The sequence below is a fragment of the Podarcis pityusensis genome (genome assembly GCF_964106645.2).
Source record: "Podarcis pityusensis genome assembly, chromosome: 16".
Taxonomy (NCBI): Eukaryota; Metazoa; Chordata; class Lepidosauria; order Squamata; family Lacertidae; genus Podarcis; species Podarcis pityusensis.
Window position 1 is genome coordinate 36,126,331 of NC_138041.1, and position 23,383 is coordinate 36,149,713.

A 23,383-nucleotide genomic window follows, 5' to 3' on the forward strand; every position below is an offset into this window, starting at 1 on the left:
AAAACATGGAGGGCTGAATTGAGCTCCTGGGCCCCAGGTTGCCCACTCCTGGGTCTACACTGACTACCAATGTCTCTCCAGGGTTTCAGACAAGGAGAATGTTCCAATGCTACCTGGAGATACCTGGTATGAAAGCAGCTGCTCTACCTGCCAGGAAACAAAAAAGCCACATGAATCTGATGATCATGCAGTTCATCTGTAAGTAATTTAGAAGGCCCACATGCCCTCAGACATCTCTGTGTCTATTTTTGCTGTATGCAGTGCCACTGGAAGTAATATATGCACATTTGGGATCTCCCCACCCCCACAAACCCCTGTACCCTTTTCTCCATTCTTCTGTTGCCGGTTCCTTTAATCACACAAAACAGCCAGATTCGGGATCCAATCATCATCCAGGCAGAGCTCCCCAGCGACAAATCATCCAGCTTCTGAAAATTATCCATTTTTATTCTTTTCGTTCCCAGACACGCGCTATGATTTACTGGGAACGAAATAACCTCACAATGCTCAATTTAAGAATTGGACACTGCTTCTGAATAATGACACACATTTGCCGCCGTGATAAAGCAATTGAGCACTCGCAGTTCATTCGTAATGGAAAGGAGGCTGCACACTCTGTGAGCTGGGATTGATGAGTGGGCTGCTAAAATGTTTTTCCTTTAAACTTCCCCAGAGTGAAATACTGAAAATCGCCCTCGCAGCCCTAGCCAATCCTCTGCTGATGGCAAGAGAATCCTTCGCTAGTTCGTTGTCGTTTCGGGTGAGGAGGCTTTGCTGAAATAAACCAGTATTTCAGACTTCATTTTGTGAGCTGCCGTTTATGCTCCGCTGTTTTTCCATGACGAAACTCAAGGCAGCATCCCCAGCAGTTTCGCATTGACACTGACCAGATCTAGGAGGCTGCACCATTCCTGCCCACCCGGCCACACCCTGGGGAACTATGACCCAACGCCTGGATTATCGCATCTGACCTGATAAAATTCTGTGTGCTTGAGCCCAACGTAAAGGATAAACAACAACAAAAACCACGTAGGACCACTACACTGTGGTATGGAAACTTGTTAATCAACAAGGTGGAGCAAGCTCTGGAAGGGAGGACAAGAGCCAATGACTTCAAGGTACAAGAAAGGTGATTCAACTAAATACCAGGAAGAACTTTCTGAAAGTAAGAGCTGTTCGATAGTGGAATGGACTCCCTTGGGAGGTGGTGGACTTCATTCATTGGATGGCCACCAGTCTTGGATGCTTTAGTTGAGATTCCTGCATTGGACTAGATGACCCTTGGGGTTCACAAGTATAAAAACCAGTGACACAAGCATCATGAGATAAATCATCCAAATTAAAAGGCATTATAAAACAATCTCATTAAAATAACAAGGTAATTAAAGCAGGAGAGTTGGGGGAGAGATTAAAGGAATGGTCATCTCTTTGGCCATGCTGGCTGGGGGGTCATGGGAGTTGGAGTCCTACAACATCTGGAGGTCCCCATTTCTGCCCTAAACAATTTAGATTCACATTATATGAGCACTGTGCTCAGCTATGAAATTTATTATTTTTATAAGGCTTAGTTTTATTGGAATAAAATGTTTTGGCTTTAATGTTTTATGCATGTACATTAGATGCCTCGGGAGGGCTTCAGGGAAGCAGAGAAATTTGGGAGGGAAATATGATTACTTTAATAAAAAGATGCTGCCAACTTGTCAAAGCTAAGTTAGTTAGTGCCTGGATTGTGCCTTAATATAATTTCCCCCCCAGAAGCAGGAGAAGAGCTGTAGCTCAGCGGGAGAGTGTTTGCTTAGTATGAAGAAGGACCCAGGTTTAATCTCCAGGCAGAACTGAGTAAAATTCCTGCCTGGAATCCTGGAGAACCTGTACTAGTCCACCGTAGACCAGGTCTGAGGAACCTGTGGCCTTCCAATTATTGTTAGATTAGAGCTCCTGTCATCTGAGATCATCGGCCAGGGCCCCTGGGGCAGATGGGAGTTGGAGTCCAACACCACCACTGGTGCAGAACATCCTATGCTAGATGGATCAGTGGTCTAACTCACTATAAGCTTAAGGTGCTGGTTTTGACCTTTAAAGCCCTATGCGGCCTAGGACCCACGTACCTACAGGACCGCCTCTCCTGGTATGCCCCGCAGAGGACCTTAAGGTCTACAAATGACAACATTTTGGAGGTCCCAGGTCGCAAGGTGGTTAGATTGCTCTCAACTAGGGCCAGGGCCTTTTCAGTACTGGCCCCAACCTGGTGGAACGCTCTGTCACAAGAGACTAGGGTCCTGCGGGACTTGACATGTTTCCGCAGGGCCTGCAAGACAGAGCTGTTCCGCCTGGCCTTTGGTTTGGACTCAGTCTGGCCCTTATGTTTCCCTCCCCTTATGCTTTTGATTTATGGACTACTTTTAAAATGAGGCTGCATTTTAAATTGCATTTTAACCTGTATTTTAAATTGGTCCCCCCATTATGTTTTTTACTGTGATTTTACTAAGCCCAGCTCTGACTGGGGAGGGCGGGGTATAAATAAAATTTATGATTATTATTATTAGGGAGTGCCCCATGTTCCCATTGGAGACTCTCATATGTGCCACCTCTACAGAAGAAAAGTTGGGAGATCTATGTGGCTGCACTTATACTATGGAACTCATCATTGCATGGGGAGGCTGGACTGCCCCCACTGCCTCTTCCTGGTGTTTCACTATATGGGAAAAGTAGGGCATATTCACTGGGGGATGCATAGCACAGGTGACTGTGTATAGAAGTAAATGTGGCCACTTGTACTGGGGCACACAAACAGGTAAAAAGGTAAAGGTAAAGGATCCCTGACAGTTAAGTCCAGTTGCGAACGAGTGTGGGGTTGCGGCGCTCATCTCGCTTTACTGGCCGAGGGAGCCGACGTTTGTCCGCAGTTTTTCCGGGTCATGTGGCCAGCATGACTAAGTCGCTTCTGGCAAAACCAGAGCTGCGCACTGAAATACCATTTACCTTCCCACCGGAGCGGTACCTATTTATCTACTTGCATTTTGACGGGCTTTCCAACTGCTAGGTTGGCAGGAGCAGGGACCGAGCAACGGGAGCTCACCACGTCGTGGGGATTCGAACCGCAACCTTCTGATTGGCAAGTCCTAGGCTCTGTGGTTTAGACCACAGCGCCACCTGCATCCCACACAAACAGAATGTGTGCACAAATCTCCACACCCACCCCAACATTGTGTCTACTTTCTGCCCCTACTTCTAAAGTCAGCTCAGCCTACAGAGAGTCTCATAGCATATACTATAAATCGAGGGTAACCCACACAGAGCCTTGCAAATGTTGTTGGGACTACACCCCTATTGTCCACCATCCAGGGAAGACCTGGGATAGCATGAGACTCTTAATCTCAGGGTCGTGGGTTTGAGCCCCACGTAGCACCAAAGATTCCTACGCTGCAGGGGTCAGGCTAGATGACCCCCTTGGTCCCTTTGAACTCGACAATTCTATGATTCTAAGGCCACAACTGGCCGTTGTAACCAAGGCTGTTGGGAGTTCTAAGCCCAACATCATGTGGAGGGCACCATGTTGACTACCGTTGCAATAAATGACTGAAACATGGACCAAGCAAGCCCTATTGATTCATACTGACGCATCGCCTCTCCGCCCCCTCGAAAATCATTATTTCATCTAGGCCTTCTTGGAAAGGTTGTGTGGAGATTATTCAGACTAGTGAGTGAACTCCCTTCAGTTTGCAGACACATACATTTCAGGGAGGATTTTATCTATTTATGCTTTTTTAAAAAGCTACACCATTTCTATTTTTTAAAGAAATTGCTGGATGAAAAGCTGGCACGAGCTCATGCTCCCTCCCTCCCTCCCGACACTATTTTCACTGTGGTTTAGAGGGAGAAAAATCAATTTCCGCCATTGCTAGTTGGAGCTGTCGCGGACTCAGAAGAGACGGCCTCTGTTTAGCTTTCAATTCAGGCTCTCTCAAAAGGAGCTTTGTTTTGTGCTACTTAAATGAAGGTTATGGACATTAATTATGAAAACTCGGGATGAAAAGAAGAAGAAGAAGGGAATTTTAACTAGGGGCCTGAAAAGATCCATTCAGAAACAAGTTTTCAATTTGTTTTGCCAATTTAGCTGGCCTACACAGGGGTAACAGCAAAGTTTAGAGCCATTTGAGTAGCCCAGGAACTACACTGGGATTGGAGACCCTGTTTCCTGTCCAGGACTTTGCACAACCGGCTCTAACCCTGTCACCACCTGTGCATTCAAGGATTTGGCACCTGTACTGGATGTAGAAGAGTAGTGGGAGACACCAGCTGGGGAAACCCCAAGGGAAGAAGAAGAAGAAGAGTTTGGATTTGATATCCCACCTTTCACTCCCCTTATATCCCACCTTTAACTCTCAAAGCGGCTAACAATCTCCTTTCCCTTCCTCCCCCACAACAAACACTCTGTGAGGTGAGTGAAGCTGAGAGACTTCTGAGAAGTGTGACTAGCCCAAGGTCACCCAGCAGCTGCATGTGGAGGAGCGGGGAAGCGAACCCAGTTCACCAGATTACGAGTCCACCGCTCTTAACCACTACACCACTGCTGGCTTCTCTGGAAGAAGGTACAGAGCCGGGTATTGGTGGTGGGGCGACAATGAGTGGTCAGAGGGAGCAGACTGGGAGAAGATGATGTTGGAAGCTGAAGAGGGAACAGTTTAGTGAGCAGGAAAAGGCTGTGGCAGAAGCGGAGGCTGGAGAGCAGGGGTGCCAAGAGGCAGAGATCAGAACAAACGCAAACACTTATGTTGCAAAATGTGAAAATCTACAAAAATGCAAACGCAACACGCTGGATAATAACTGTTAGTGAATATATAATCGGTATGTCATCATTCAAAATATATGAATAAGCCACTTCAAAACAATATATATATCATACAACACATCTCACAAAATATACAATTAACTACAAGTTGTTATGTGTATCAGAGTCAAACAAAGAATCAAACAAATCAATGAAGAGCGAGGAACGCCAAGCCGTCTCTCAAAGGAAGACGTCTCACAAGTCTCAAAGGAAAACTGATCCATGAGTATGATCTTCACTAGTATGTATATTTCACAGATAATTATTCGCTGATGAAGACTTCATTCTGAAACAGTTGAACTATTCCAGATGCACTGTCCTTTTGAGACTTTTGTGAGACGTCTTCCTTTGAGAGACGGTTTGGCGTTTCTCGCTATTCATTGGTTGTTTGCTGAAGAAGCCAGGGGGGGTCTTCCTCTCCTGCTGCAACCAGCTCCCCTCCCCACTGGTCTCTGAGAACCTGAAGAGGGATGAAGAGAGTGGAGAAGAGACGGACAAGGTGTCAGAGTCTCAGGCTGCTTGGGAAGGACCTGGGGGAGGAGGAGGAGACTTAAGAGAGTGGTGGGAAGGCAGGGACCTTCAGTCCTTGCAACTGCCTCCTTGGGACAAGATCTACTGGGAAGAGTTTCTGTGCTCACTAGGCCTGAGATGTTTCGTTTTTCAAATAAAAATAAAACTTCGCTGACACCTTGTGAGTCATTGCTGACCTGCTCCCAGCACTTGCCCTGACACAGGGACAGATAGGACAGAGCGAGGAGACTGGGAATCGGGTTGGTTTGCTTTCTTTTTACCTTCAGACTGCAGAAATCTCTTCCAGTTGAAAGAAGCGTTGCAGGTGGTCACAATTCCTGATAATAATCATAAAAACAAGCAGATATGCATTAAATAGTTCATGGAAAGTAATCCATGGCAGGCAAGCGTCATCCATTTTAGCGGCATTCCTCTTCCCTTCCACAAACCATTCAATGTGCTGGGGCTTGTAGATAAGAGTTGGGGAACCAGTATCCCTCCAGAGCCTGTTGGACTCCCAACTCCCATCAGCCCTAGCTAACATGGCCAATGGTCAAGGATGGTGGCAGCTGCAATCCAGCCGCATCTGGAAGAAGCCATGCTGGCTGTCCTTGCCATAGCTACTCTTCCAAGTGCGTGAAGATGGGGATTTCATTATCAATAAAATTTGAAATGCTATTCCAGCCATCGGCAGAGGCATCCTTAACACCTCCTCTCTTCATGACACCTTTTATGTGAGCGGCTATTACAGCATCCCCTGGCCTGGACATCTTTCAGAGGCAGAGTTCAGGGGTGGGGAACGCTTTTCAGCCTGAGGGCCACATTCTGCTCTGGGAAACCTTGCAAGGGCCACATGTATGCCAGCGGTAAGCGTGGCCAAAGGCAAATGTGGGTGGAGCAACAGGTACAAACTTAACCTTTATACAACAGTGGAACTTCAACTTACATACGCCTCGTCTCGCGGACATTTCAAGTTGCGTCCGCGGCAAACCCAGAAGTAAACGCTGGGTTTGCCACGATTCACGCATGTGCAGAAGTGGCTTCTGCCATCTGTGTGTGCACAGAACTGGCTGCCACCGTCTGCGCATGCGCAGAAGCGTGCTACTGCTGAATGCGCAAGCACACAAGACGCCTCTTCCAGCGTACCGTTTTGACCAGCGGATGGACCTCCAGAACGGATTATGTCCGTAAGTAGAGGTTCCACTGTACAGGCGTCCACACAACCCTCTCTAGCCTCCATCCAAGCAAGCAAAAGGCACAATAAGAGTTCAAGGACACGTCTCACCCAGGCAAAAACACTCAAGGGGGTGTGAAGATGGCTATGATTCCACAATATGGAATACGGATATAAAATTTACAGCATGTTATGGTCTAAGAGAAAATTATATGAAAATGATATCTCGATGGTATCTAACACCAAGTAAATTGGCAAAAATGTATAAATCAAAATCAAATAAGTGTTGGAAATGTAAAGAGAAATAAGGTTCTTTTTATCATATGTGGTGGTCATGTAGCAAAGTTAAAGCTTACTGGGAAATGATATATAGGGAATTGAAAAAGATGTTTAAAATAACATTATGGGGGAAAAACAACCCAGAAGCTTTCCTTTTGGGAATTATACGGACAGAGCTACCCAAACTGTACAGAAATTTATTTATGTATGCGACTACAGCGGCAAGAATGTTACTTGCCCAAAAATGGGAAGAAGTCCCAGTGAAAGAAGAATGGATACAAAAACTTATGGAATATGCAGAAATGGTGAAACTTACCATAAAAAAAAGAAATCAAGATAACAAACTTTTTATAAAAGAATGGAAATGGTTTATTGAATATTTACAAACAAACTGTAAACAGATAAGGACACTGGCAGGATTATTGTAATAGCCTGCAGTTTCATTAGAGTATATATTTAAAGTAGATGAATAAATGATCAAATTAAGTTAATTTGGATATGCAGAAAATATTAAAAATAATTTTAAGGAACCGCAGAAATAGGGGGAAGGAAGTCAAGTTTTGAAATGTTAAAATTATAGAAATGTATAAACCTGAAAATCATAAATAATATATACATAACTAAGAAGAAGAAGGTGGCCATGATTCTTAAGCCCCACCCATGATTTAGTTTTTCTCTGCAGAAATAGGAAACTTATAACAGTTACCTTGAGCTTGAACATATATTTTGTTCCTGGCACGAGGCTTAAAAACAGAGGCATAAAGGGAAAGCAAGTTAGTTTAACTGAGCGAAGCAAAGGTGAGAAAATATTTACAGAACACACATATATATACACACACACACACACACACACGAAATGGTTGTGTTTCAGAAACCACTTTCCCTAAAACACCTGCAGAAGGAGATTAAGATTCAGCACTTTAAAATGGTTGCTTTCTTTACCTCCCTCTGCAATGGAGATGCTGGCTTCCTGCTCAGAGCATTTTTCAATTGTCAATGTGACGACATCAGATATTGTTAGGAGCAGGGTCTTTTCCAGAGTGGCCCCGAGGCTGTGGTGGTGGTTGTTCCAAAGGACTTTTGCTGTTTTTCTAATATTTTCCCCATCCATCCCCCAAACATCTGGTGGCTACTTTTAAGAATGTGGGACTGCGTTCTACCAAAACAAGAGATCATTTTCATTGGTGATATTTTTCGTATTTTACGGTTGCACATTGTTACAATATGTGAACGGCCTAGGGGAGGATTTTACTCTTGAAAGGCTCTATAGATCTTTTGTTTTTAAAGTTAAAAAATTGTGAGGGTTTTACCCTTAAAGATGAGGTATAAAATATTCAGACAAAATATAAAGAATAAGCCAACCGGACCTCCAAAAATGTAGCTCACCATTGGCTTCAGAATGTTGACAGTGAAAACTTTGCAGGGGTCACCAACCTGGTGCCCACGGAATGTGCCCCACAGAGGCCTTCCCTCCACCCAGAGGGTGTGTGTCCCCCCCCCCGGGCTAAAATGAGTCTTGAAAGAAGCATTCTGCTGCAGCCAACAAATTAAGTTGAAATGGCTGATTGGTTGTGTTGTATATGTGTGTGCAGCAACCAAGACGGCTCCTCTGGTTTGCACACAGGTCAGAAAGGTTTGTTGACCCCCTGTAAGTGCATCCCAAAGAAGAGAATTTCAAATGGGTTTGGCTCCTTCTAGAAAGGAGCGCCAGAGCAAGCTCAGGAGCACTGGGAGAACGGGAAGCATGAAAAAGAACTTTACTTGCTATTTATGGTCTCCATCAGCCAATTTTGTAATTTGACACAGTTACCAGCTTAGCTCAAAAGCAGCCCTTAAAAAATAAATGCTAACATACCAGCAACGTTTCATAGCATCCACTAGCAAGTGTCTGTTGCACAGAGAAAGGGGTGTGTGTGTGTGTGTGTGTGTGTGTGTGTATCCTCTTGGAAGGAGTGGGAGGTGGGGAATAAAACAAGAAGAAATAATGAAGGTTGCAGTTTGATGGGTAGAGGACGGTTGTCAACAAAAGGAGGCGTAATTTGTGTTGAAGGCAGAGAATCATAGAGGAAGAGTGTACTTATCTGGAGTAGGGTTTTTCAACTGTATCAAAATAAATTAAAGCCCTGTCTGTGATTGCTATCAAATACTGTATTTATATGGAAAGGAAATCTGCCTTCTCTAGGGCTCTCTAAACCAAATCCCTCTTTATGTCAGACGTGTTTAAAGCCACTGCATACAAAAGCCAGTAGACCAGTCAACCCTCAGTTTGACGTTGTGTGCCTGACGAGCCAAGAGCCTCAGACATGTTCACCCTGACATGATCGCCCTGGTTTGCTCTAGATGGCTCTGGGGCTCCCTTCCAACTCTCCATTTCTACGATTCCAAGTCCACGAGACAACTCTAGATGGACCTGTGGTCTTCGTGGTATTGCTCTGCTTCCAGCAACCAGCAGCAACCATTTTCTCCACCAGGAGCCACCCATCCATCTGACCAGGTGGCCAACGCCCAAGGATGATGGGAGTTGTAGTCCAGCAACAGCTGAGGGCCACAGAGTCCCCACAAACCCACATTTTAGGGCAACGCTCTGCAGATACGACTGAAAACGCCATAATTACGTACCCAATACACTGCAGCTGCTTCCTTCATTGACTCTGTGAAGGACACTGCAAACCTAGAGGTATTGAGAACAAAGGGAGTAAAATCAGGACCCAATGTTTTAGACCAGAGCTGTCCAAACTGTTTGTCGTGACACGTTAGTGTGTCGGCTGCAGTGTGTAGTTGTGCTGCGCGAACGCTTCCCACGCTCCTCCCAGGGCTGGAAAGGGGTTAGTTTAACCTCCGGCTTGCTAGTAAAACTGAATTACTGTGACGCAAAATGATGCATATCTAAAAAGTGTGTCACCAACATGAAAAGTTTGGAAAGCTCTGTTTTAGACACTCATACTTGTATACAGACTTCTTTTTTGCCTTTCTCATTCTTTCATATGTTCTTTACCTTCTGCTGGTATTCTGCTTTGACCCTTCTCTTTTTATTTTGATTGTGCTTTGCGCAAGGGCCGTAGCTCAGGGGCAAAACACCTGTCTTGCATGCAGGAAGTCCCAGGTTCATTTCCCAATGGCATCTGCCGCTGGGGCTGGGAAAGATTTCCTGCTGGAAGCCCTGCCAGTCCGTACAGGCAATACTGAGCAAAATGGGCAAATTCAGTACAAGGCAGCTTCTTCCTCTGATCTTATAAGGTTTGCCTATTGTTCTGAAATAAGCAGAGGCTGTTTGGCCTCAGGCTTTTCTCAGGAGGTTAATTGTCACACTAGACAGCCTATGCTAAAACCCAACAGCTTTTAAAGATGATCAAAAACCTAGCCAAAGACATGGACTTTCGCTCAAACACCTTGCTCCAATTTCTTTTCAGTGCAAATTGTATTTCCCATCTATCACGTTCTTGAGTGGGAGGGAAACTGTGGCTCATGGCCTGTCCAGTGATAAGACTGCCAAATTAAAAAATATGCCCTCAGGGAGAATCACCAACATTTAAGAAGAGTTTGATTAAAATAAAATAAAACGGAAAAATGGCATGCTCTTTTATGAAGCTGAATGGGCTTCCGCTCCCACCTCCACACCCTTACAGAATCTGGTGGAATATGTAGCAGGTAAATCACACAGTTCCGCCAGTCAGTTTGTACTGGCACCCCACACTCAGGTACTGGAAAGGAAAGGGCCATGTCTCACTGGTAGAACATATGCTCTACGTGCAGAAGGTCCCCAGTATTTCCAGGCAGACACATGTCATGAAAGCGTAGAGAGTTGCTGCCAGTCTGTGTAGAAATAGGCAAAGCTGTCAACTTACAGATATGAAAATAAGGGACCAGCAGCCTTGAAAATAAGGGATCAGCAGCCAAAATAAGGGATTTTCCAGCACAGGTATGTTCAACTTCTGAGCCCCTCCGAGCCAAAGGCAGAAAGCCCAGCCAGCAGCCAAACGAAGCCTCAAGCGGTGGTTCCCACAGCGCAGCAACCCGGCAAAGGGGATGCAGCAAAGGAAACCACCGTCACCTCTCCGCTGGGAAGCGCTGAGCAAAGGCGAGTCCCCAGGCAACACAGCTGATTTGATAGGCACAAGGCATGCAAGCTCCACCCCCCCAGTCGTTCTTAGACTCCTTATTGGGTGAGCAACGCAGCCAAGCAACACAGTTGGAGCTTCCCTCCTCCCTGGCTGGCAGGCAGGGAGGGAGAGGAGCTGCTTCCTTTGAAACCCGGGAAATTTAAGGGACATCATCAATAAGGAACAGCGCCGGGACACAGCGCTGTGATAAGGGACTTTCCTGCCAAATAAGGGACGGTTGACAGCTATGGAAATAGGACTCAGTCTGGTGGCTGCTGAAGCAACTTCAGAGCTCTGCTCTCCTCTAGCTGTGGTTCCCAACCTTTTCAGTACAGTGGCCCAGAAGTCCAAATTTACTAGGTATGGCAAACCATCAATTTATTGTCACACAATTTCTGGACTTTAGGTCTTCAGCAGCCATTGGTTTCATAGGGTTTTTTTACTGCATTTGCCTGTTTTATAACCATTACTCGAGGCACCCACGCATAAATTTACTTAACACCTCCATTAATGTGGAATTTGTTGAAATATCTACAGTTCTTGCAACATTATCCACCTTTTTTTTTTAATGGGAATTTAAGAACACCAATCATGGGATTGTGGGATATTGCTTCATAAGCTATAAAAATTTATTCCAAAAACATACAGTTATACTAGCAGCGTTAAGCTATAACGAATTATGAATATTTTTAACAGTTAACGTTCATGAAAGAAACCCATTTGGGGAAGTATCACTGGGATGGGAAAATACATAAGAGGATATTGCTGGATCAGACCAGTGGCTCATCTAGTTTCCTGGTCTCACAGTGGCCAACTGGATGACTGTGGGAAATCAGCAAGCAGGATTCAAGCACATGAACACTCTCTCCTCCTGTGGCTTCCAGCAATGGTTATTTTAGAAGCATTGCTGTCTCCAACTGTGGAGGTACAACGTATCCATCATGAAGTAAAGGTAAAGGTAAAGGGACCCCTGACCATTAGGTCCAGTCGTAACCGACTCTGGGGTTGCGGCACACCTTCTGATCGGCAAGCCCTAGGCCATCCCTCAGAGATTGGGGTGGGGAACCTTTAGCCAGTGGGCTGCATGCCCTTCTGCGCAACCTTCTGGGGCCCCCATCCTGGTAGGGGGCAGTGCAAGAGGGGAAAGGGGGCAGGGCAATTAATGCAAATTTTACCTTTGCCTGGTAACGGTAAACAGATTCCTGACCGTTAGGTCCAGTCGTGTCTGACTCTCGGGTTGCGGCACACATCTCGCTTTATTGGCTAAGGAAGCCGGCGTACAGCTTCCAGGTCATGTGGCCAGCATGACTAAGCCGCTTCTGGCGAACCAGAGCAGCACACAGAAACGCCGTTTACCTTCCCGCCAGAGCGGTACCTATTTATCTACTTGCACTTGGACGTGCTTTCGAACTGCTAGGTTGGCAGGAACTGGGATCGAGCAACGGGAGCTCACCCCATCGCGGGGATTCAAACCGCCGACCTTCTGATCGGCAAGTCCTAGGCTCTGTGGTTTAACCCACAGCGCCACCCGTGTCCCATCCATCATGAAGTAGTAGCCATCAATGGGTCTCTCCTCTATGAATATGTCTAATCCTCTTTTAAAGCCATTCAAATTGATGGTCACCACCCCTTCCTGGGGGAGCCAGTTCCAGAGTTTAGCCATGTGCCCCATGAAGAAGGACTTCCTTTTACCCGTCCTAAATCTTCCAAAATTCAGTACACATTTTGCCAACAAGTAGGTCAACGCGGGGGTTAGACGGTTGTCAGACATACTCTCAAGATCATTGCAGATACATAGCCTGCTACAGCATTTTGTCCTCACAGCAGCTGAAAACCCCGTCTTGCAAAGGTATGTGCTACCAAATGGCAGCACAAACATTGTTTCATCAGCAAACTCAGGGTACTCTGTGGTAATTGGCTAATTTTAGCAACACGAAGCCAAAATTCAGAAAACCTTGCCTTCAAAAAAAAAATGTATCTTTGAACAACCTATCACATGACGGTTTAAGGAGCGGCATCACTCAAATTCCGCTGTTTCTTCAGCTGGAAAGCAGTGGACAGATTTGGGTTAAGCAAACCTCAAATCCCCCTTGGCTTAAATATTAATTAAACCAGATCGGGTGATGGTTTGTCACAAGGTGCTCATACAGAGAGCTGTTTGTATTGAGTATTTTACTCCAGTGGGAAGGTAAACAGAGTTTCCGTGCGCTGCTCTGGTTCACCAGAAGTGGCTTAGTCATGCTGGCCACATGACCCGGAAGCTGTCTGAGGACAAACGCCGGCTCCCTTGGCCAGTAAAGCGAGATGAGCGCCTCAACCCCAGAGTTGTCCGCGACTGGACCTAATGGTTAGGGGTCCCTTTTATCCATTTTAAACTATCATTTCATCCCTCTATTTCCCTCTCACTTTGCTCTGCTGCTGCCAGCGCAAAAATTAAGGCAGTAAATTTAGGCTGAGGGAGGGAAGACACTATGTAAACAACATCCTCCTCATAATCAAGAAATATGGATAAGATATCCGAGATGGGGAGAAGGGCAAAGAAGGATCCTCTTTTGCCTAAGAATCTGGCTCTTTCCTCTACCTGGCTTCCTCCAACACTCTCCCCATCACTTTGGCCTTTTCTTCACACTTGGCATCTTCATTGATGTCGGTTCCACCAAAGATGATTCCAAAAGGAATCCCGCTGCCTGCAAAAAGCCCAGAGGTGCAAGGGTTAATTTGATTAAATTTAATTGAGACTTCTTCTTCTTCTTCTTCTTCTGGTCTTCCTACACTGCCTTTGCAATGGCCGCCTAATGGTTAAATTATATTTTAAGCCCAATGTCAAATTATACATGTTACAAGTCTGGGCACCCTCTCAGAATTTTACATTCCGATAATGAAGAAAAGATTCCTTTTTTCAAAAAAAAAATAATAATCCTGTGTTTGGCATGTGTCCTTCCAATATCTCTTTTATGGCAGGTAAGTTTTGGCAACCATGTGAAAAGCGCCCCATGGCTTGCCAACCCAGCAGCCACGAGTGCCACGACACCCAGAAAGGCCTTCATTGGTGTCCCCCAGATGCTGAGATTTCACTTTTAAAAAAGGGGGGTCTCTAGCCCTCTTAGAAAGTAACGAAACAAAATGTGCAGATACCTTTCTAAGAGATTTCCAGCCTGATTACTCCTGTTGTTGTTGTTCAATATACAGTGGTGCCTCGCAAGACGAAATTAATTCGTTCTGCGAGTTTTTTCGTCTTGCGAATTTTTCGTCTTGCGAAGCAATGCACCCTGGGTATTAACGGTTTTAAGAAAAAGGAAACAAACTTGCAAGACGTTTTCGTCTTGCGAAGCAACTCAAAACACGAAAAACTCTTTCGTCTTGCGAGTTTTTCGTCTTGCGAGGCATTCGTCTTGCGAGGCACCACTGTATTTATATCCCACCTTTCTCCCTAGAAGGGATTCAAGGTGGCTTACTATGTTTAAAAGTGTAACTCTTGAAAACAAAGTCATAAAAACAAAAAGTTTAAAACAATACTTAAAATTCATCACTATAGGGAAGTTTTTAATGTTTGATGTCTTACTGTGTTTTAATTTGTTGGAAGTTGCCCAGAGTGGCTAGGGTAACCCAGTCAGATGGGCAGCAAATAAATGAATATCATAATCAAAACACATTTAGAACCAGCAATTAGAATGCCGTTTGCCCTGACAGAAGCCAGCACTCAGCACTGTCTGCCAATCAACCAATGAGCTAAAGTCAGAGCGGAAAGTACATTTTGTGGTTCCATATCTTACAGTGCAACTCTCCATGTGCAAATCAGAAATAAGTCCTATCAGTTTCAGCAGGGCTTGCTCCTTAGTAAGCATGTGTGGGATTGCAGCCAGAGTCAAGTAAAGTTCTCTAGCTGCTGAGAGATCCCTACTCTCTCCATCCAAAACCCAAAAGCTCCTGCATCTCCTCAGATCTGGTCCCTCTGCCACACCTGCTGCCAATTAAAGCAGAATGAGCCCCAGCAACCAACACACTTTTCTTGCAACCGATCAGGATGGCAAAGCAATAAGCTTTACATTCTTTTAAGCTCTGGAAGGTGGGGAAACAAATACAATTAAGTGGCAGTTTTACACCTCATTAAGCTAACAAATAGCAATGGGATGGTCACTAATTAGTAACACGGCTGCTTTTAAATTCTGGATAAACGCTTGTTAAAAATAAATCAGAAGGAGGACATGTGATGTATGCTCTAGCTGACCCAGGCTTGCCCAATTATTGTATGGTTTTCCCACCCAGTAGGAGGCATCCTATATCACAAAGTTTGTTTATTTATTATATTTATATATCCCACCTTTTCTCAAAGGAGCTCAAGATGGCACACACTCTTCAACCCTCTCTATTTTATTCTTACAAGAACTCTGCGAGGGAGATTAGGCTGAGAGAATGTGAATGGCCCCTGAGGTCGCCCAGTGGAGCTTCAAGGCCAAGTGGGGATTCGAACCCTGGTCTCCCATGCCCTAGTCCAACACTCTAGCTGCAATGCCACACAGACATCACAGTTCATCCTCACACTTCATAACTCTACTAATGGGTAGCGCCTGGCACTACCAAGGAATTAGTGGAAACCATAAAACACTGCAATTTTAAAATGCATAGACTGATTTGTGAGTTTGGACCTGTTACACCAAATATCAGGAGATGTCACGCCAAAGTCACATCTTGATTCAAAATGGCTCCCGGTGTCCAAATGTCAACAAAGACTGCCACCTCCACCTCAAGAAATCTCATGTTGAGTTTGGCAACAACATACTGAGGTGGCCGAGCTGTCAAGCCAAAGTTATGTTTTGGCCCACCCTCTTGATTCAAAATGGTGTCCGCCACCATAGTGAAGTTTGCTTTCCCCATCTTGGGAACTCTCATGCCAACTTTGGTGGCTATATCTGTAGCTGAAACTATGTCCCCAAATGGGCAGTCACCCCAAAGCAATGTTTTGATCCACCATCTTGATTCAAAATGGCAGTTGGTATCCAAACATTGATGACAAACAACGCTAGCCGGATTGATGGGGTCTGTCATGCAAGAACATTTGGAGGCCACAAGACAATTTCTAGTAGACAATTTCTACCAGGTACAAATATGCAAAAGGTTGTAGGAAGATTTTGCTTTTTCCCAAATGGGAAAACAATGGCAGTATCACCCGAAATACACACAAAATCAGAAACCACAGTACCTTGCAGAAGTCTGCCTGCTTTATAAAGATGAATGCCCAGAGCTGCCTCAAAGTTCTCGGAGGGAATGAGATTTGAAACTGCCAACGGGGATTTGCAGGAAGAGATATCCACGAGGGTACATGAGTGACCAGCAGCTTCAAGGTGATCCCTACAAGCAAAGAAGAAAATGGAATAAGATAGGAGTTTAACATTACGTATCTGCTAGAAACTTTCCACAGTGCCAAACTGCATAGACAAGGTGCTGCATCTCAGTAACTTTGGGTGGAATCCAGTGTGGTATAAAGGTAAAGGTACCCCTAACCGTTAGGTCCAGTTGCGGACGACTCTGGAGTTGCGACACTCATCTCGCTCTATAGGCCGAGGGAGCTGGCGTTTGTCCATTGACAGCTTCTGAGTCATGTGGCCAGCATGACTAAGCTGCTTCTGGCGAACCAGAGCAGCGCATGGAAACGCCGTTTATACCAGTGTGGTATAGAGGATGGATAAGTCTCTTGGAACTACTGCACTAGAAACTACAGCTTGCTAAGGGTGCTTAGAATAGTAGCTCTATGAATGGCAAACTATAGGGGAATTTGTGCGCTTTAAATGTCTGGTGTGCATACAATACAATACACACAAATACACATACACACACACACACACACACATACTCCATACATCAGCTGCTACTTGATCACAAAACTGTAAAATGTTACAGACTGAAACTCAATGTGTGTGTGTGTAGATGCAGAGAAGCAAACAGCATATGTGTAACATAAAAGGATGCAAAAATCTACATTGTCTTTCTGACAGTACGAGGTGTTTGATGGTGGAACAGGCTCCCACGAGAGGTGGTGGACTCTCCTTCCTTGGAGGTTTTTAAGCAGAGGCTGGATGGCCACCTGTCATGAATGCTTTAGTTGTGACTTCTGCTTGCCTCTACTTTTGTTGTTGTTTAGTCGTTTAGTTGTGTCCGACTCTTCGTGACCCCATGGACCAGAGCACACCAGGCACTTCTGTCTTCCACTGCCTCCCGCAGTTTGGTCAGACTCATGCTGGTAGCTTCGAGAACACTATCCAACCATCTCGTCCTCTATTGTCCCCTTCTCCTTGTGCCCTCCATCTTTCCCAACATCAGGGTCTTTTCCAGGGAGTCTTCTCTTCCCATGAGGTGGCCAAAGTATTGGAGCCTCAGCTTCAGGATCTGTCCTTCCAGTGAGCACTCAGGGCTGATTTCCTTAAGAATGGAGAGGTTTGATCTTCTTGCAGTCCATGGGACTCTCAAGAGTCTCCTCCAGCACCATAATTCAAAAGCATCAATTTTCAGCGATCAGCCTTCTTTATGGTCCAGCTCTCACTTCCATACATCACTTTAGCTTTAACTATGATCTTCGGTTTTTTTGATGTTGAGTTTCAAACCATATTTTGCACTCTCCTCTTTCACCCTCATTAAAAGGTTCTTTAATTCCTCCTCACTTTCTGCCATCAATGTTGTGTCATCTGCATATCTGAGGTTGAAGACTTCCACTCAGTGTGGGGTTGTCTGTGTGGAGATGCAAAGGCCAACAGCTTCACCTGACGGATCTCTGCCTGCAAACGACCCTGCGAGTTTGCCGGAAAATTTGTTTATTGTAAATGTTGCAACCCTCAAATATGACATAAATCTATGCGGCAAGCCTAATTCACCTAACGAACTCTTGCCTGCCCGTTATTGCGGGAGCTCCGGTGCCTCCTCGAGGCACGGGGAGCACTTACTGGATCCTCCTCGCGGTGGTGCCGTTCCCGGTGTGGGCTCGCAGAGCCCCCAACATGAGCAACCGCATGGCCCTGGCTGAGCACAGCTGTCTCCCTTGCCCTGCTTCCGGCCACGTCCCTTTCGCCTTCGTTCCCTCGTGTTGGGCACCGGAAACCTGCTGCCGGCTCTTCTAGGCACCTCACGCGGCCATCCTTTCTTCTCAGCTCTATGGTAATCAGCGCGGCGTTTGTAGCGGCCTCCCACAGGGAACTCCCTGGAAACAAGACTCAGGACATTCCGTTCCGCTTCCATCTTTCAAAAGGTGATTTGGGGTTGGCGGTGTTGGGCAGAGCTATTACGCAGAAGAGAGGGGACGCTTTATGGGTTTGCATTATGAACCATATGGGGAAATAAGCAAGGTGCCAGATCTCTATAGAGCAGTTGTGGGGGAACTTTAGCCCTTCAGAGGTTTTGCTTAGTTTATTTTTTTATTGCTATTTGTTATTATGGTTAGTATTGCTTTATAGATTATGAATACTGTAGAACTTTATGAATCCTATGACTTTTGCTGTAATTGTGCTGTTTAGCTTATATTTTTACCTGTTTTGTTAATAGTGTTTTATATACTGTAACTGTTTTACTGATGATTTGTTCATTATTCTGCATGATTTATGTTTCCACTTCATTTTTTTTCACTTTTAATTTGTATACCGCCTTACTAGATTACTATGCACAAAGCAGTTTACAAGCTGAAGAAACCACAATATCAAACACCTTATAAGAATCTTATCCAATATAAAAGTAAAAAATATAAATTTGAAATAAACATGTTCTATTGTGTTATTATTGTTTGTCTGTAAGCTGTTTTGTGATTCGTGTGTATCAAGAGGTATAGAAATATAGTAGATCAAATCAAACTAGCTCCAGCAAGCATGGCCAGAGCTGATGGAAGTTGTAGTTCAGCAACACCCTGAGGGTTACACGTTCCCTTCCCCCCATTTAACCAACCATGAAATAGTATTTGAATAGAAAACTGGGTGAACAGGTAACCAGTCAAAAAGCGCTCAGAGCAGCCAGCCAGACGTGTTTGGCAAGCCTGCAAGCTAGGTGTAAACTCAGGCGCAGCCTCCCGCTATTTTTCGACAGCATTTTCTTCCAAACGCAGTACGTCCTCGCACCTGAGAGTTCAGAACAATTACCTGCTCTATGTTTTGCTTTCCCAAATGTATCCTGGCATGCACGTTAATTTATAAGTCACATTTTACAAAAGTAAATAAATGAGTACTTAAAAAACAAACAAACCCTCTCGGTTCGCTTCTAAGAAAAAGCGTGACTAAGGTATTGCGACAGTAACTCACGCGGCAACACTAATTCCATTGATAAGACTGCGAGTTGCCATTGACAAAGAAAAACCCACCATGAAAAGCAAGGGCATTGGGCGAGCCAAGCCACGCCCCCGTTCTCTCGCACCTGCCTCAATTAGCATATTCCCCCTCCTCCCTCCCCGGAGCGTTCTATTTTGCCGCGGCTAACCACGTGAGGGCTGAACCTGGAAGAGCCTCCCTTCTGTGAGCGACCGCGCGGCGCGGCCAATCAGCGAGCGCGAATCCCCAGCCCTGGTCGGGAGGGGGAGGAGGACCTGGGCATTCCAACAGCCGAGAGAAGTTGGCGGGCGGAGGGAGGGAGGGCAGCGCGGAGCTCGGAAGGGCCGCCGAGCGCGAGGGTTCGGCGGGGTCCGGTTCGGCAGGCGCGGCGGGGAGGGCAGAGGTAGCGGGGCAGCCGCGCCGAGGGAGGCGCCCTGAGCGGGCGAAGTCACGAGTTCGAATCCCGGGTGGGGCAGTTTGGGGTCGGGTGGGTGGAGCAAGGAAGGGGTTTTATGGGGAACAGCTGAGAGCCGGGGGGGAGTGGGGGATCCAGAAGTTAGCCCTGCCCTGAAAGAAAAAAAAGAACCCCCCCCCCCGCCTTCCACAGGAACCCCAAAGCTGAGACAGGTTCTGGGCAGCTTAGGTAGATCTGGGCTTGCAGAGTTCTGGATTAGCAGATTTGGGGAGCAGCTAGGTCAGGGGGTTGGGAGGCCCCTGAGAGTGTGAGCAAGTTGGAGGGTTTTTTTTGGGGGGGGGGGGTCAGGCTAGCTGTAAGTGGGCTTAGTCCCTTAGACTGGAAGGTGTTTCCATTGCACTGGAGTTTGGCCGTGGTGTTTAGATTTCCCGGCGCCCCATGGAAGATTCAATGGAGAGGAGCCCCCTCTTAGGGGGCGACCACCGGGGGCCCCCCAGCTCCCCCAGCACCAGTGCCTTCCGCGGCCGGCGCCTGGCCTGCGCCGCGGTGCTGCTGGCGGAGATGCTGGAGCGAGTGGCGTTCTACGGCATCACCTCGAACCTGGTGCTTTTCCTCAACGGGGTGCCCTACAACTGGGAGGGCACCCAAGCCAGCCAGGCCTTGCTGCTCTTCATGGGCGTCACCTACCTGGTGTCGCCCTTCGGGGGCTGGTTGGCGGACGCCCTGCTGGGCAAGTTCCCCACCATCCTGTTCAGCATGGCGGTCTACTTGCTGGGCATGCTGGTCTTCCCTGCCATGGCTTACTCCACCACCCGCCAGTGGCTCTGCGGCGAGATGCCCCTGCGGATCGTAGAGAACTGCTCTGTGCCCGTGTCGCCCAACATCACCCACACCCCGTGCCAGCTGCAAGGGGCTAACCGCTATTGCCTGGTGGCCAGCTTCGTGGGACTGGTTCTCGTGGGAGTCAGCGTGGGCTCCGTCAAGGCCAACATCACGCCCTTCGGAGCCGACCAGGTCCAGTATTTTTAATTTACCTTTTTTTTTTGTTTCCAAGAGATTTGCGCTGCATGCCGCAAGGCTGCAAATAATAATAATGCCGTTTCCTGGAGAATAAAGCAGTTCAGTATTTCACTCAAGAGCGACTGTTTTAAGATGTTTAGATAAATAAAAATAATTTATTAAAAATAATTAAGGTGAAAAAGCAGATTAAGACACCTCTATGTGTCTGAACAAAGCGGTTATATCAGACACCAAAAATGTGTCAAAAGTATCAGACAAAGCAGTTATATCGGACACCAAAAAATTGTGGTACAGAAAAGGAGCTTGCTTGACGTCGATAGGCAGCGAGTTCCAAAGTGTGGGTGCTGTCATTTTTTACCTTTTTAAAAAAATGTGTAATGAGTATTATGGGGCACCTGTAACAGCCCAGATTTGCAGATGGAAGTGATCAAATGGGTATTTGTGAGGCGAGGCTATCTGCCAAGGAAGCTGGTCTTTGCTGTTGATAAGGAAGCCATACTTTGCTATGGGGAAGATGAATGAAACGTGGCCCTCCAAAACTTGTTTCAGGCCCTCCCCAGCCACATCTGTTATTGGCCCTGCTCCATTCATGTTTTTGCCTGGAGTTGGAATGTGGCCCCTGAACTCTGATCACACCTCTTGCTTGTTTGGATAGATGATAAGAGTGTATGCAGGAAGTCACTTATTGTACGGACATTTGTTGCTCTGGTCATCTTCTGCACTGGCATCAGAAGATACTGTGACGCTTTGGGGTGAAAAAGGTCCCCCACTTGCGCCTTGTGGTGAGGTCATATCTGTTGTCACCAGCAAAGCACAGATGAGCGAGAAGATGGAGCAAGTTCCCTTGTGAGCAGAGGTTGTAGCATTTTGGACTTTTCTGTGTAGAGAAAGGGCAAGAAAGATGCGTACAAGTTTATAAAGTTATATGTGGTGTGCAGAAAGTGCAAAGAAGAAAGTAGCCACAATGACGATGTTCTGCTTCCAGTGTCAGAGGTATCTGAATGGCAGTTGCAGGAGGGGAGAGGGTCTTGTGTTCATGTTGAACAGGCTTCCTCAAACTCGGCCCTCCAGATGTTTTTGGCCTACAGCTCCCATGATCCCTAGCTAGCAGGACCAGTGGTCAGGGAGGATGGGAACTGTAGTCTCAAAACATCTGGAGGGCCAAGTTTGAGGAAGCCTGATGTTGAACTCGCAGGCTTCGCAGAAGCATCTGGTTGGCCACTGGGAGAACAGGATTCTGGGCTAGGTGGGCCACTGGCCTGATCTAGCAAGGTTCGTCTTTTGTTCTTACGTTAGATGGATTTCCTGACTCGATATTGCTGATGGTGTATGTATGGATCTGGCTTCTGTTGACCCATGTCATTAGTTCGGCTAGCCCAGGGCTGCCAGTTCCACCTTGCTGTCACTTTTCCAGGTCTCATGGGAAAGACCATGGGAAAGACCATACGTGCAAAAAGCTCCAGGTTCAGTCCCTGGCATCTCAGGGTACGAGGATTTTTCAAGCTTTCAGGAATGTGCTAATCCTCCTAATCTTGAAAACTTGATGCAAAATGTTGTCATCTATTTGATAATATTAGAATATGTATTGTTGGCATCCCTCAGCCTCAAGAGACAATGGAGTGTGCCACCGGAGTCAAACCGCTGGAAGGAGGAGTACAAGGCGCCATCCAACCAACTTAGGGACTTCACTCCGGATTTGTGTTGTGTTTACTCCTTAGCCTGTTCTTCTTCTGATGATGACCAGAGTTTTCCTTCCCCTACATGGGCTTCCTTCCCAGGTAGATGAGCCCCACCTGCCCCTCACTTCCCTTTACAGCACATGCAGAAACTGCCTTCTTTGACCTTTGGACCTGCTGTTGGTCTTGTCTGCTCAATCCCCAAAGTCACCAAGAGGTTTGAGACCCATCGACTCCCCTCTGCTGGTTTAGCTGGCCAGTTGAAGCTGTTCCCGGGGTTCCTGAGCTTGCTCTATCCTCTATGTAACAACCCTTTACAGTGGTACCTTGGGATGGGTTAAGAACTTAATTCTTTCTGGAGGTCTGTTCTTAACCTGAAACCATTCTTAACCTGAGGTACCACTTTAGCTAATGGGGCCTCTCACTGCTGCGCAATTTCTGTTCTCATCCTGAAGCAAAGTTCTTAACCCGAGGTACTATTTCTGGGTTAGCGGAGTCTGTAACCTGAACATAGCTGTCAACTTTCAGATTTGAAAATAAGGGATCAGCAGCCTCGAAAATAAGGGATCAACAGCCTCACTTGTTCCGGGGACAGTCTACTGGATATCTAACAATCCGGGGTAGCAGCGGGAAACGGCGCTGGAATAAGGGAATTTCCCGCCAAAAAAAGGGAAGGTTGACAGCTATGAACCTGAAGCGTCTGTAACCTGAAGCATCTGTAACCCGAGGTACCACTGTACAGTCATACCTCAGGTTACAGATGCTTCAGGTTGTGTGTTTTCGGATTACGGACCTGCCGAAACCCGAAAGTACCGGAACAAGTTACTTCCAGGTTTTGGCGGTTGCGCATGCGCAGAAGTGCCGAATCTCAACCCGTGCATGCACAGACATGACACTGTGGGTTGCGAACGCTGCGGGTTGTGAACGTGCCTCCTGCACGGATCACGTTCACAACCCGAGCGTCCACTGTAGTTATTTGAAGATGGCTCTCAGTCTCCTCTTCTCCAGGTTGAACATAGCCAACTCCTCAATAGGCTTGGCTTGCAGACCCCTAGTCATCTTGGTTGCCCTCCTCTGTCTGCACACGGTCCAACTTGTC

The 23,383-nt window shown here is 46.4% G+C and overlaps 2 protein-coding genes across 5 annotated transcripts in view; one reads left to right on the plus strand and one right to left on the minus strand.

Annotated features, from left to right (window-relative positions):
• GLT1D1 (glycosyltransferase 1 domain containing 1) overlaps window positions 1-18,570 on the minus strand; it is a 60,650-nt gene extending 42,080 nt beyond the window's left edge. Inside the window, exons 1-6 of one of the 3 annotated variants that reach the window (XM_080985223.1) lie at window positions 17,830-17,942; window positions 16,095-16,243; window positions 13,476-13,581; window positions 9,414-9,465; window positions 7,501-7,537; window positions 5,623-5,679 (exon numbers count right to left, since the gene is read on the minus strand). In XM_080985223.1, coding sequence (XP_080841349.1) covers window positions 5,623-5,679; window positions 7,501-7,537; window positions 9,414-9,465; window positions 13,476-13,581; window positions 16,095-16,243; window positions 17,830-17,897 — 469 coding nt within the window. In that variant the 5' untranslated portion in view covers window positions 17,898-17,942. Of the gene's footprint in view, window positions 1-5,622; window positions 5,680-7,500; window positions 7,538-9,413; window positions 9,466-13,475; window positions 13,582-16,094; window positions 16,244-17,829 lie in introns of all 3 variants that reach the window. The other 2 variants (XM_080985224.1, XM_080985222.1) reach the window with 2 other exon arrangements.
• A 1,093-nt stretch (window positions 18,571-19,663) lies between these two features.
• Window positions 19,664-23,383, plus strand: part of SLC15A4 (solute carrier family 15 member 4) — a 60,784-nt gene continuing 57,064 nt past the window's right edge. The window contains exon 1 of one of the 2 annotated variants that reach the window (XM_080985168.1): window positions 19,664-20,602. In XM_080985168.1, coding sequence (XP_080841294.1) covers window positions 20,027-20,602 — 576 coding nt within the window. In that variant the 5' untranslated portion in view covers window positions 19,664-20,026. The remainder of the gene's footprint in view (window positions 20,603-23,383) is intronic. The other variant, XM_080985167.1, reaches the window with a different exon arrangement.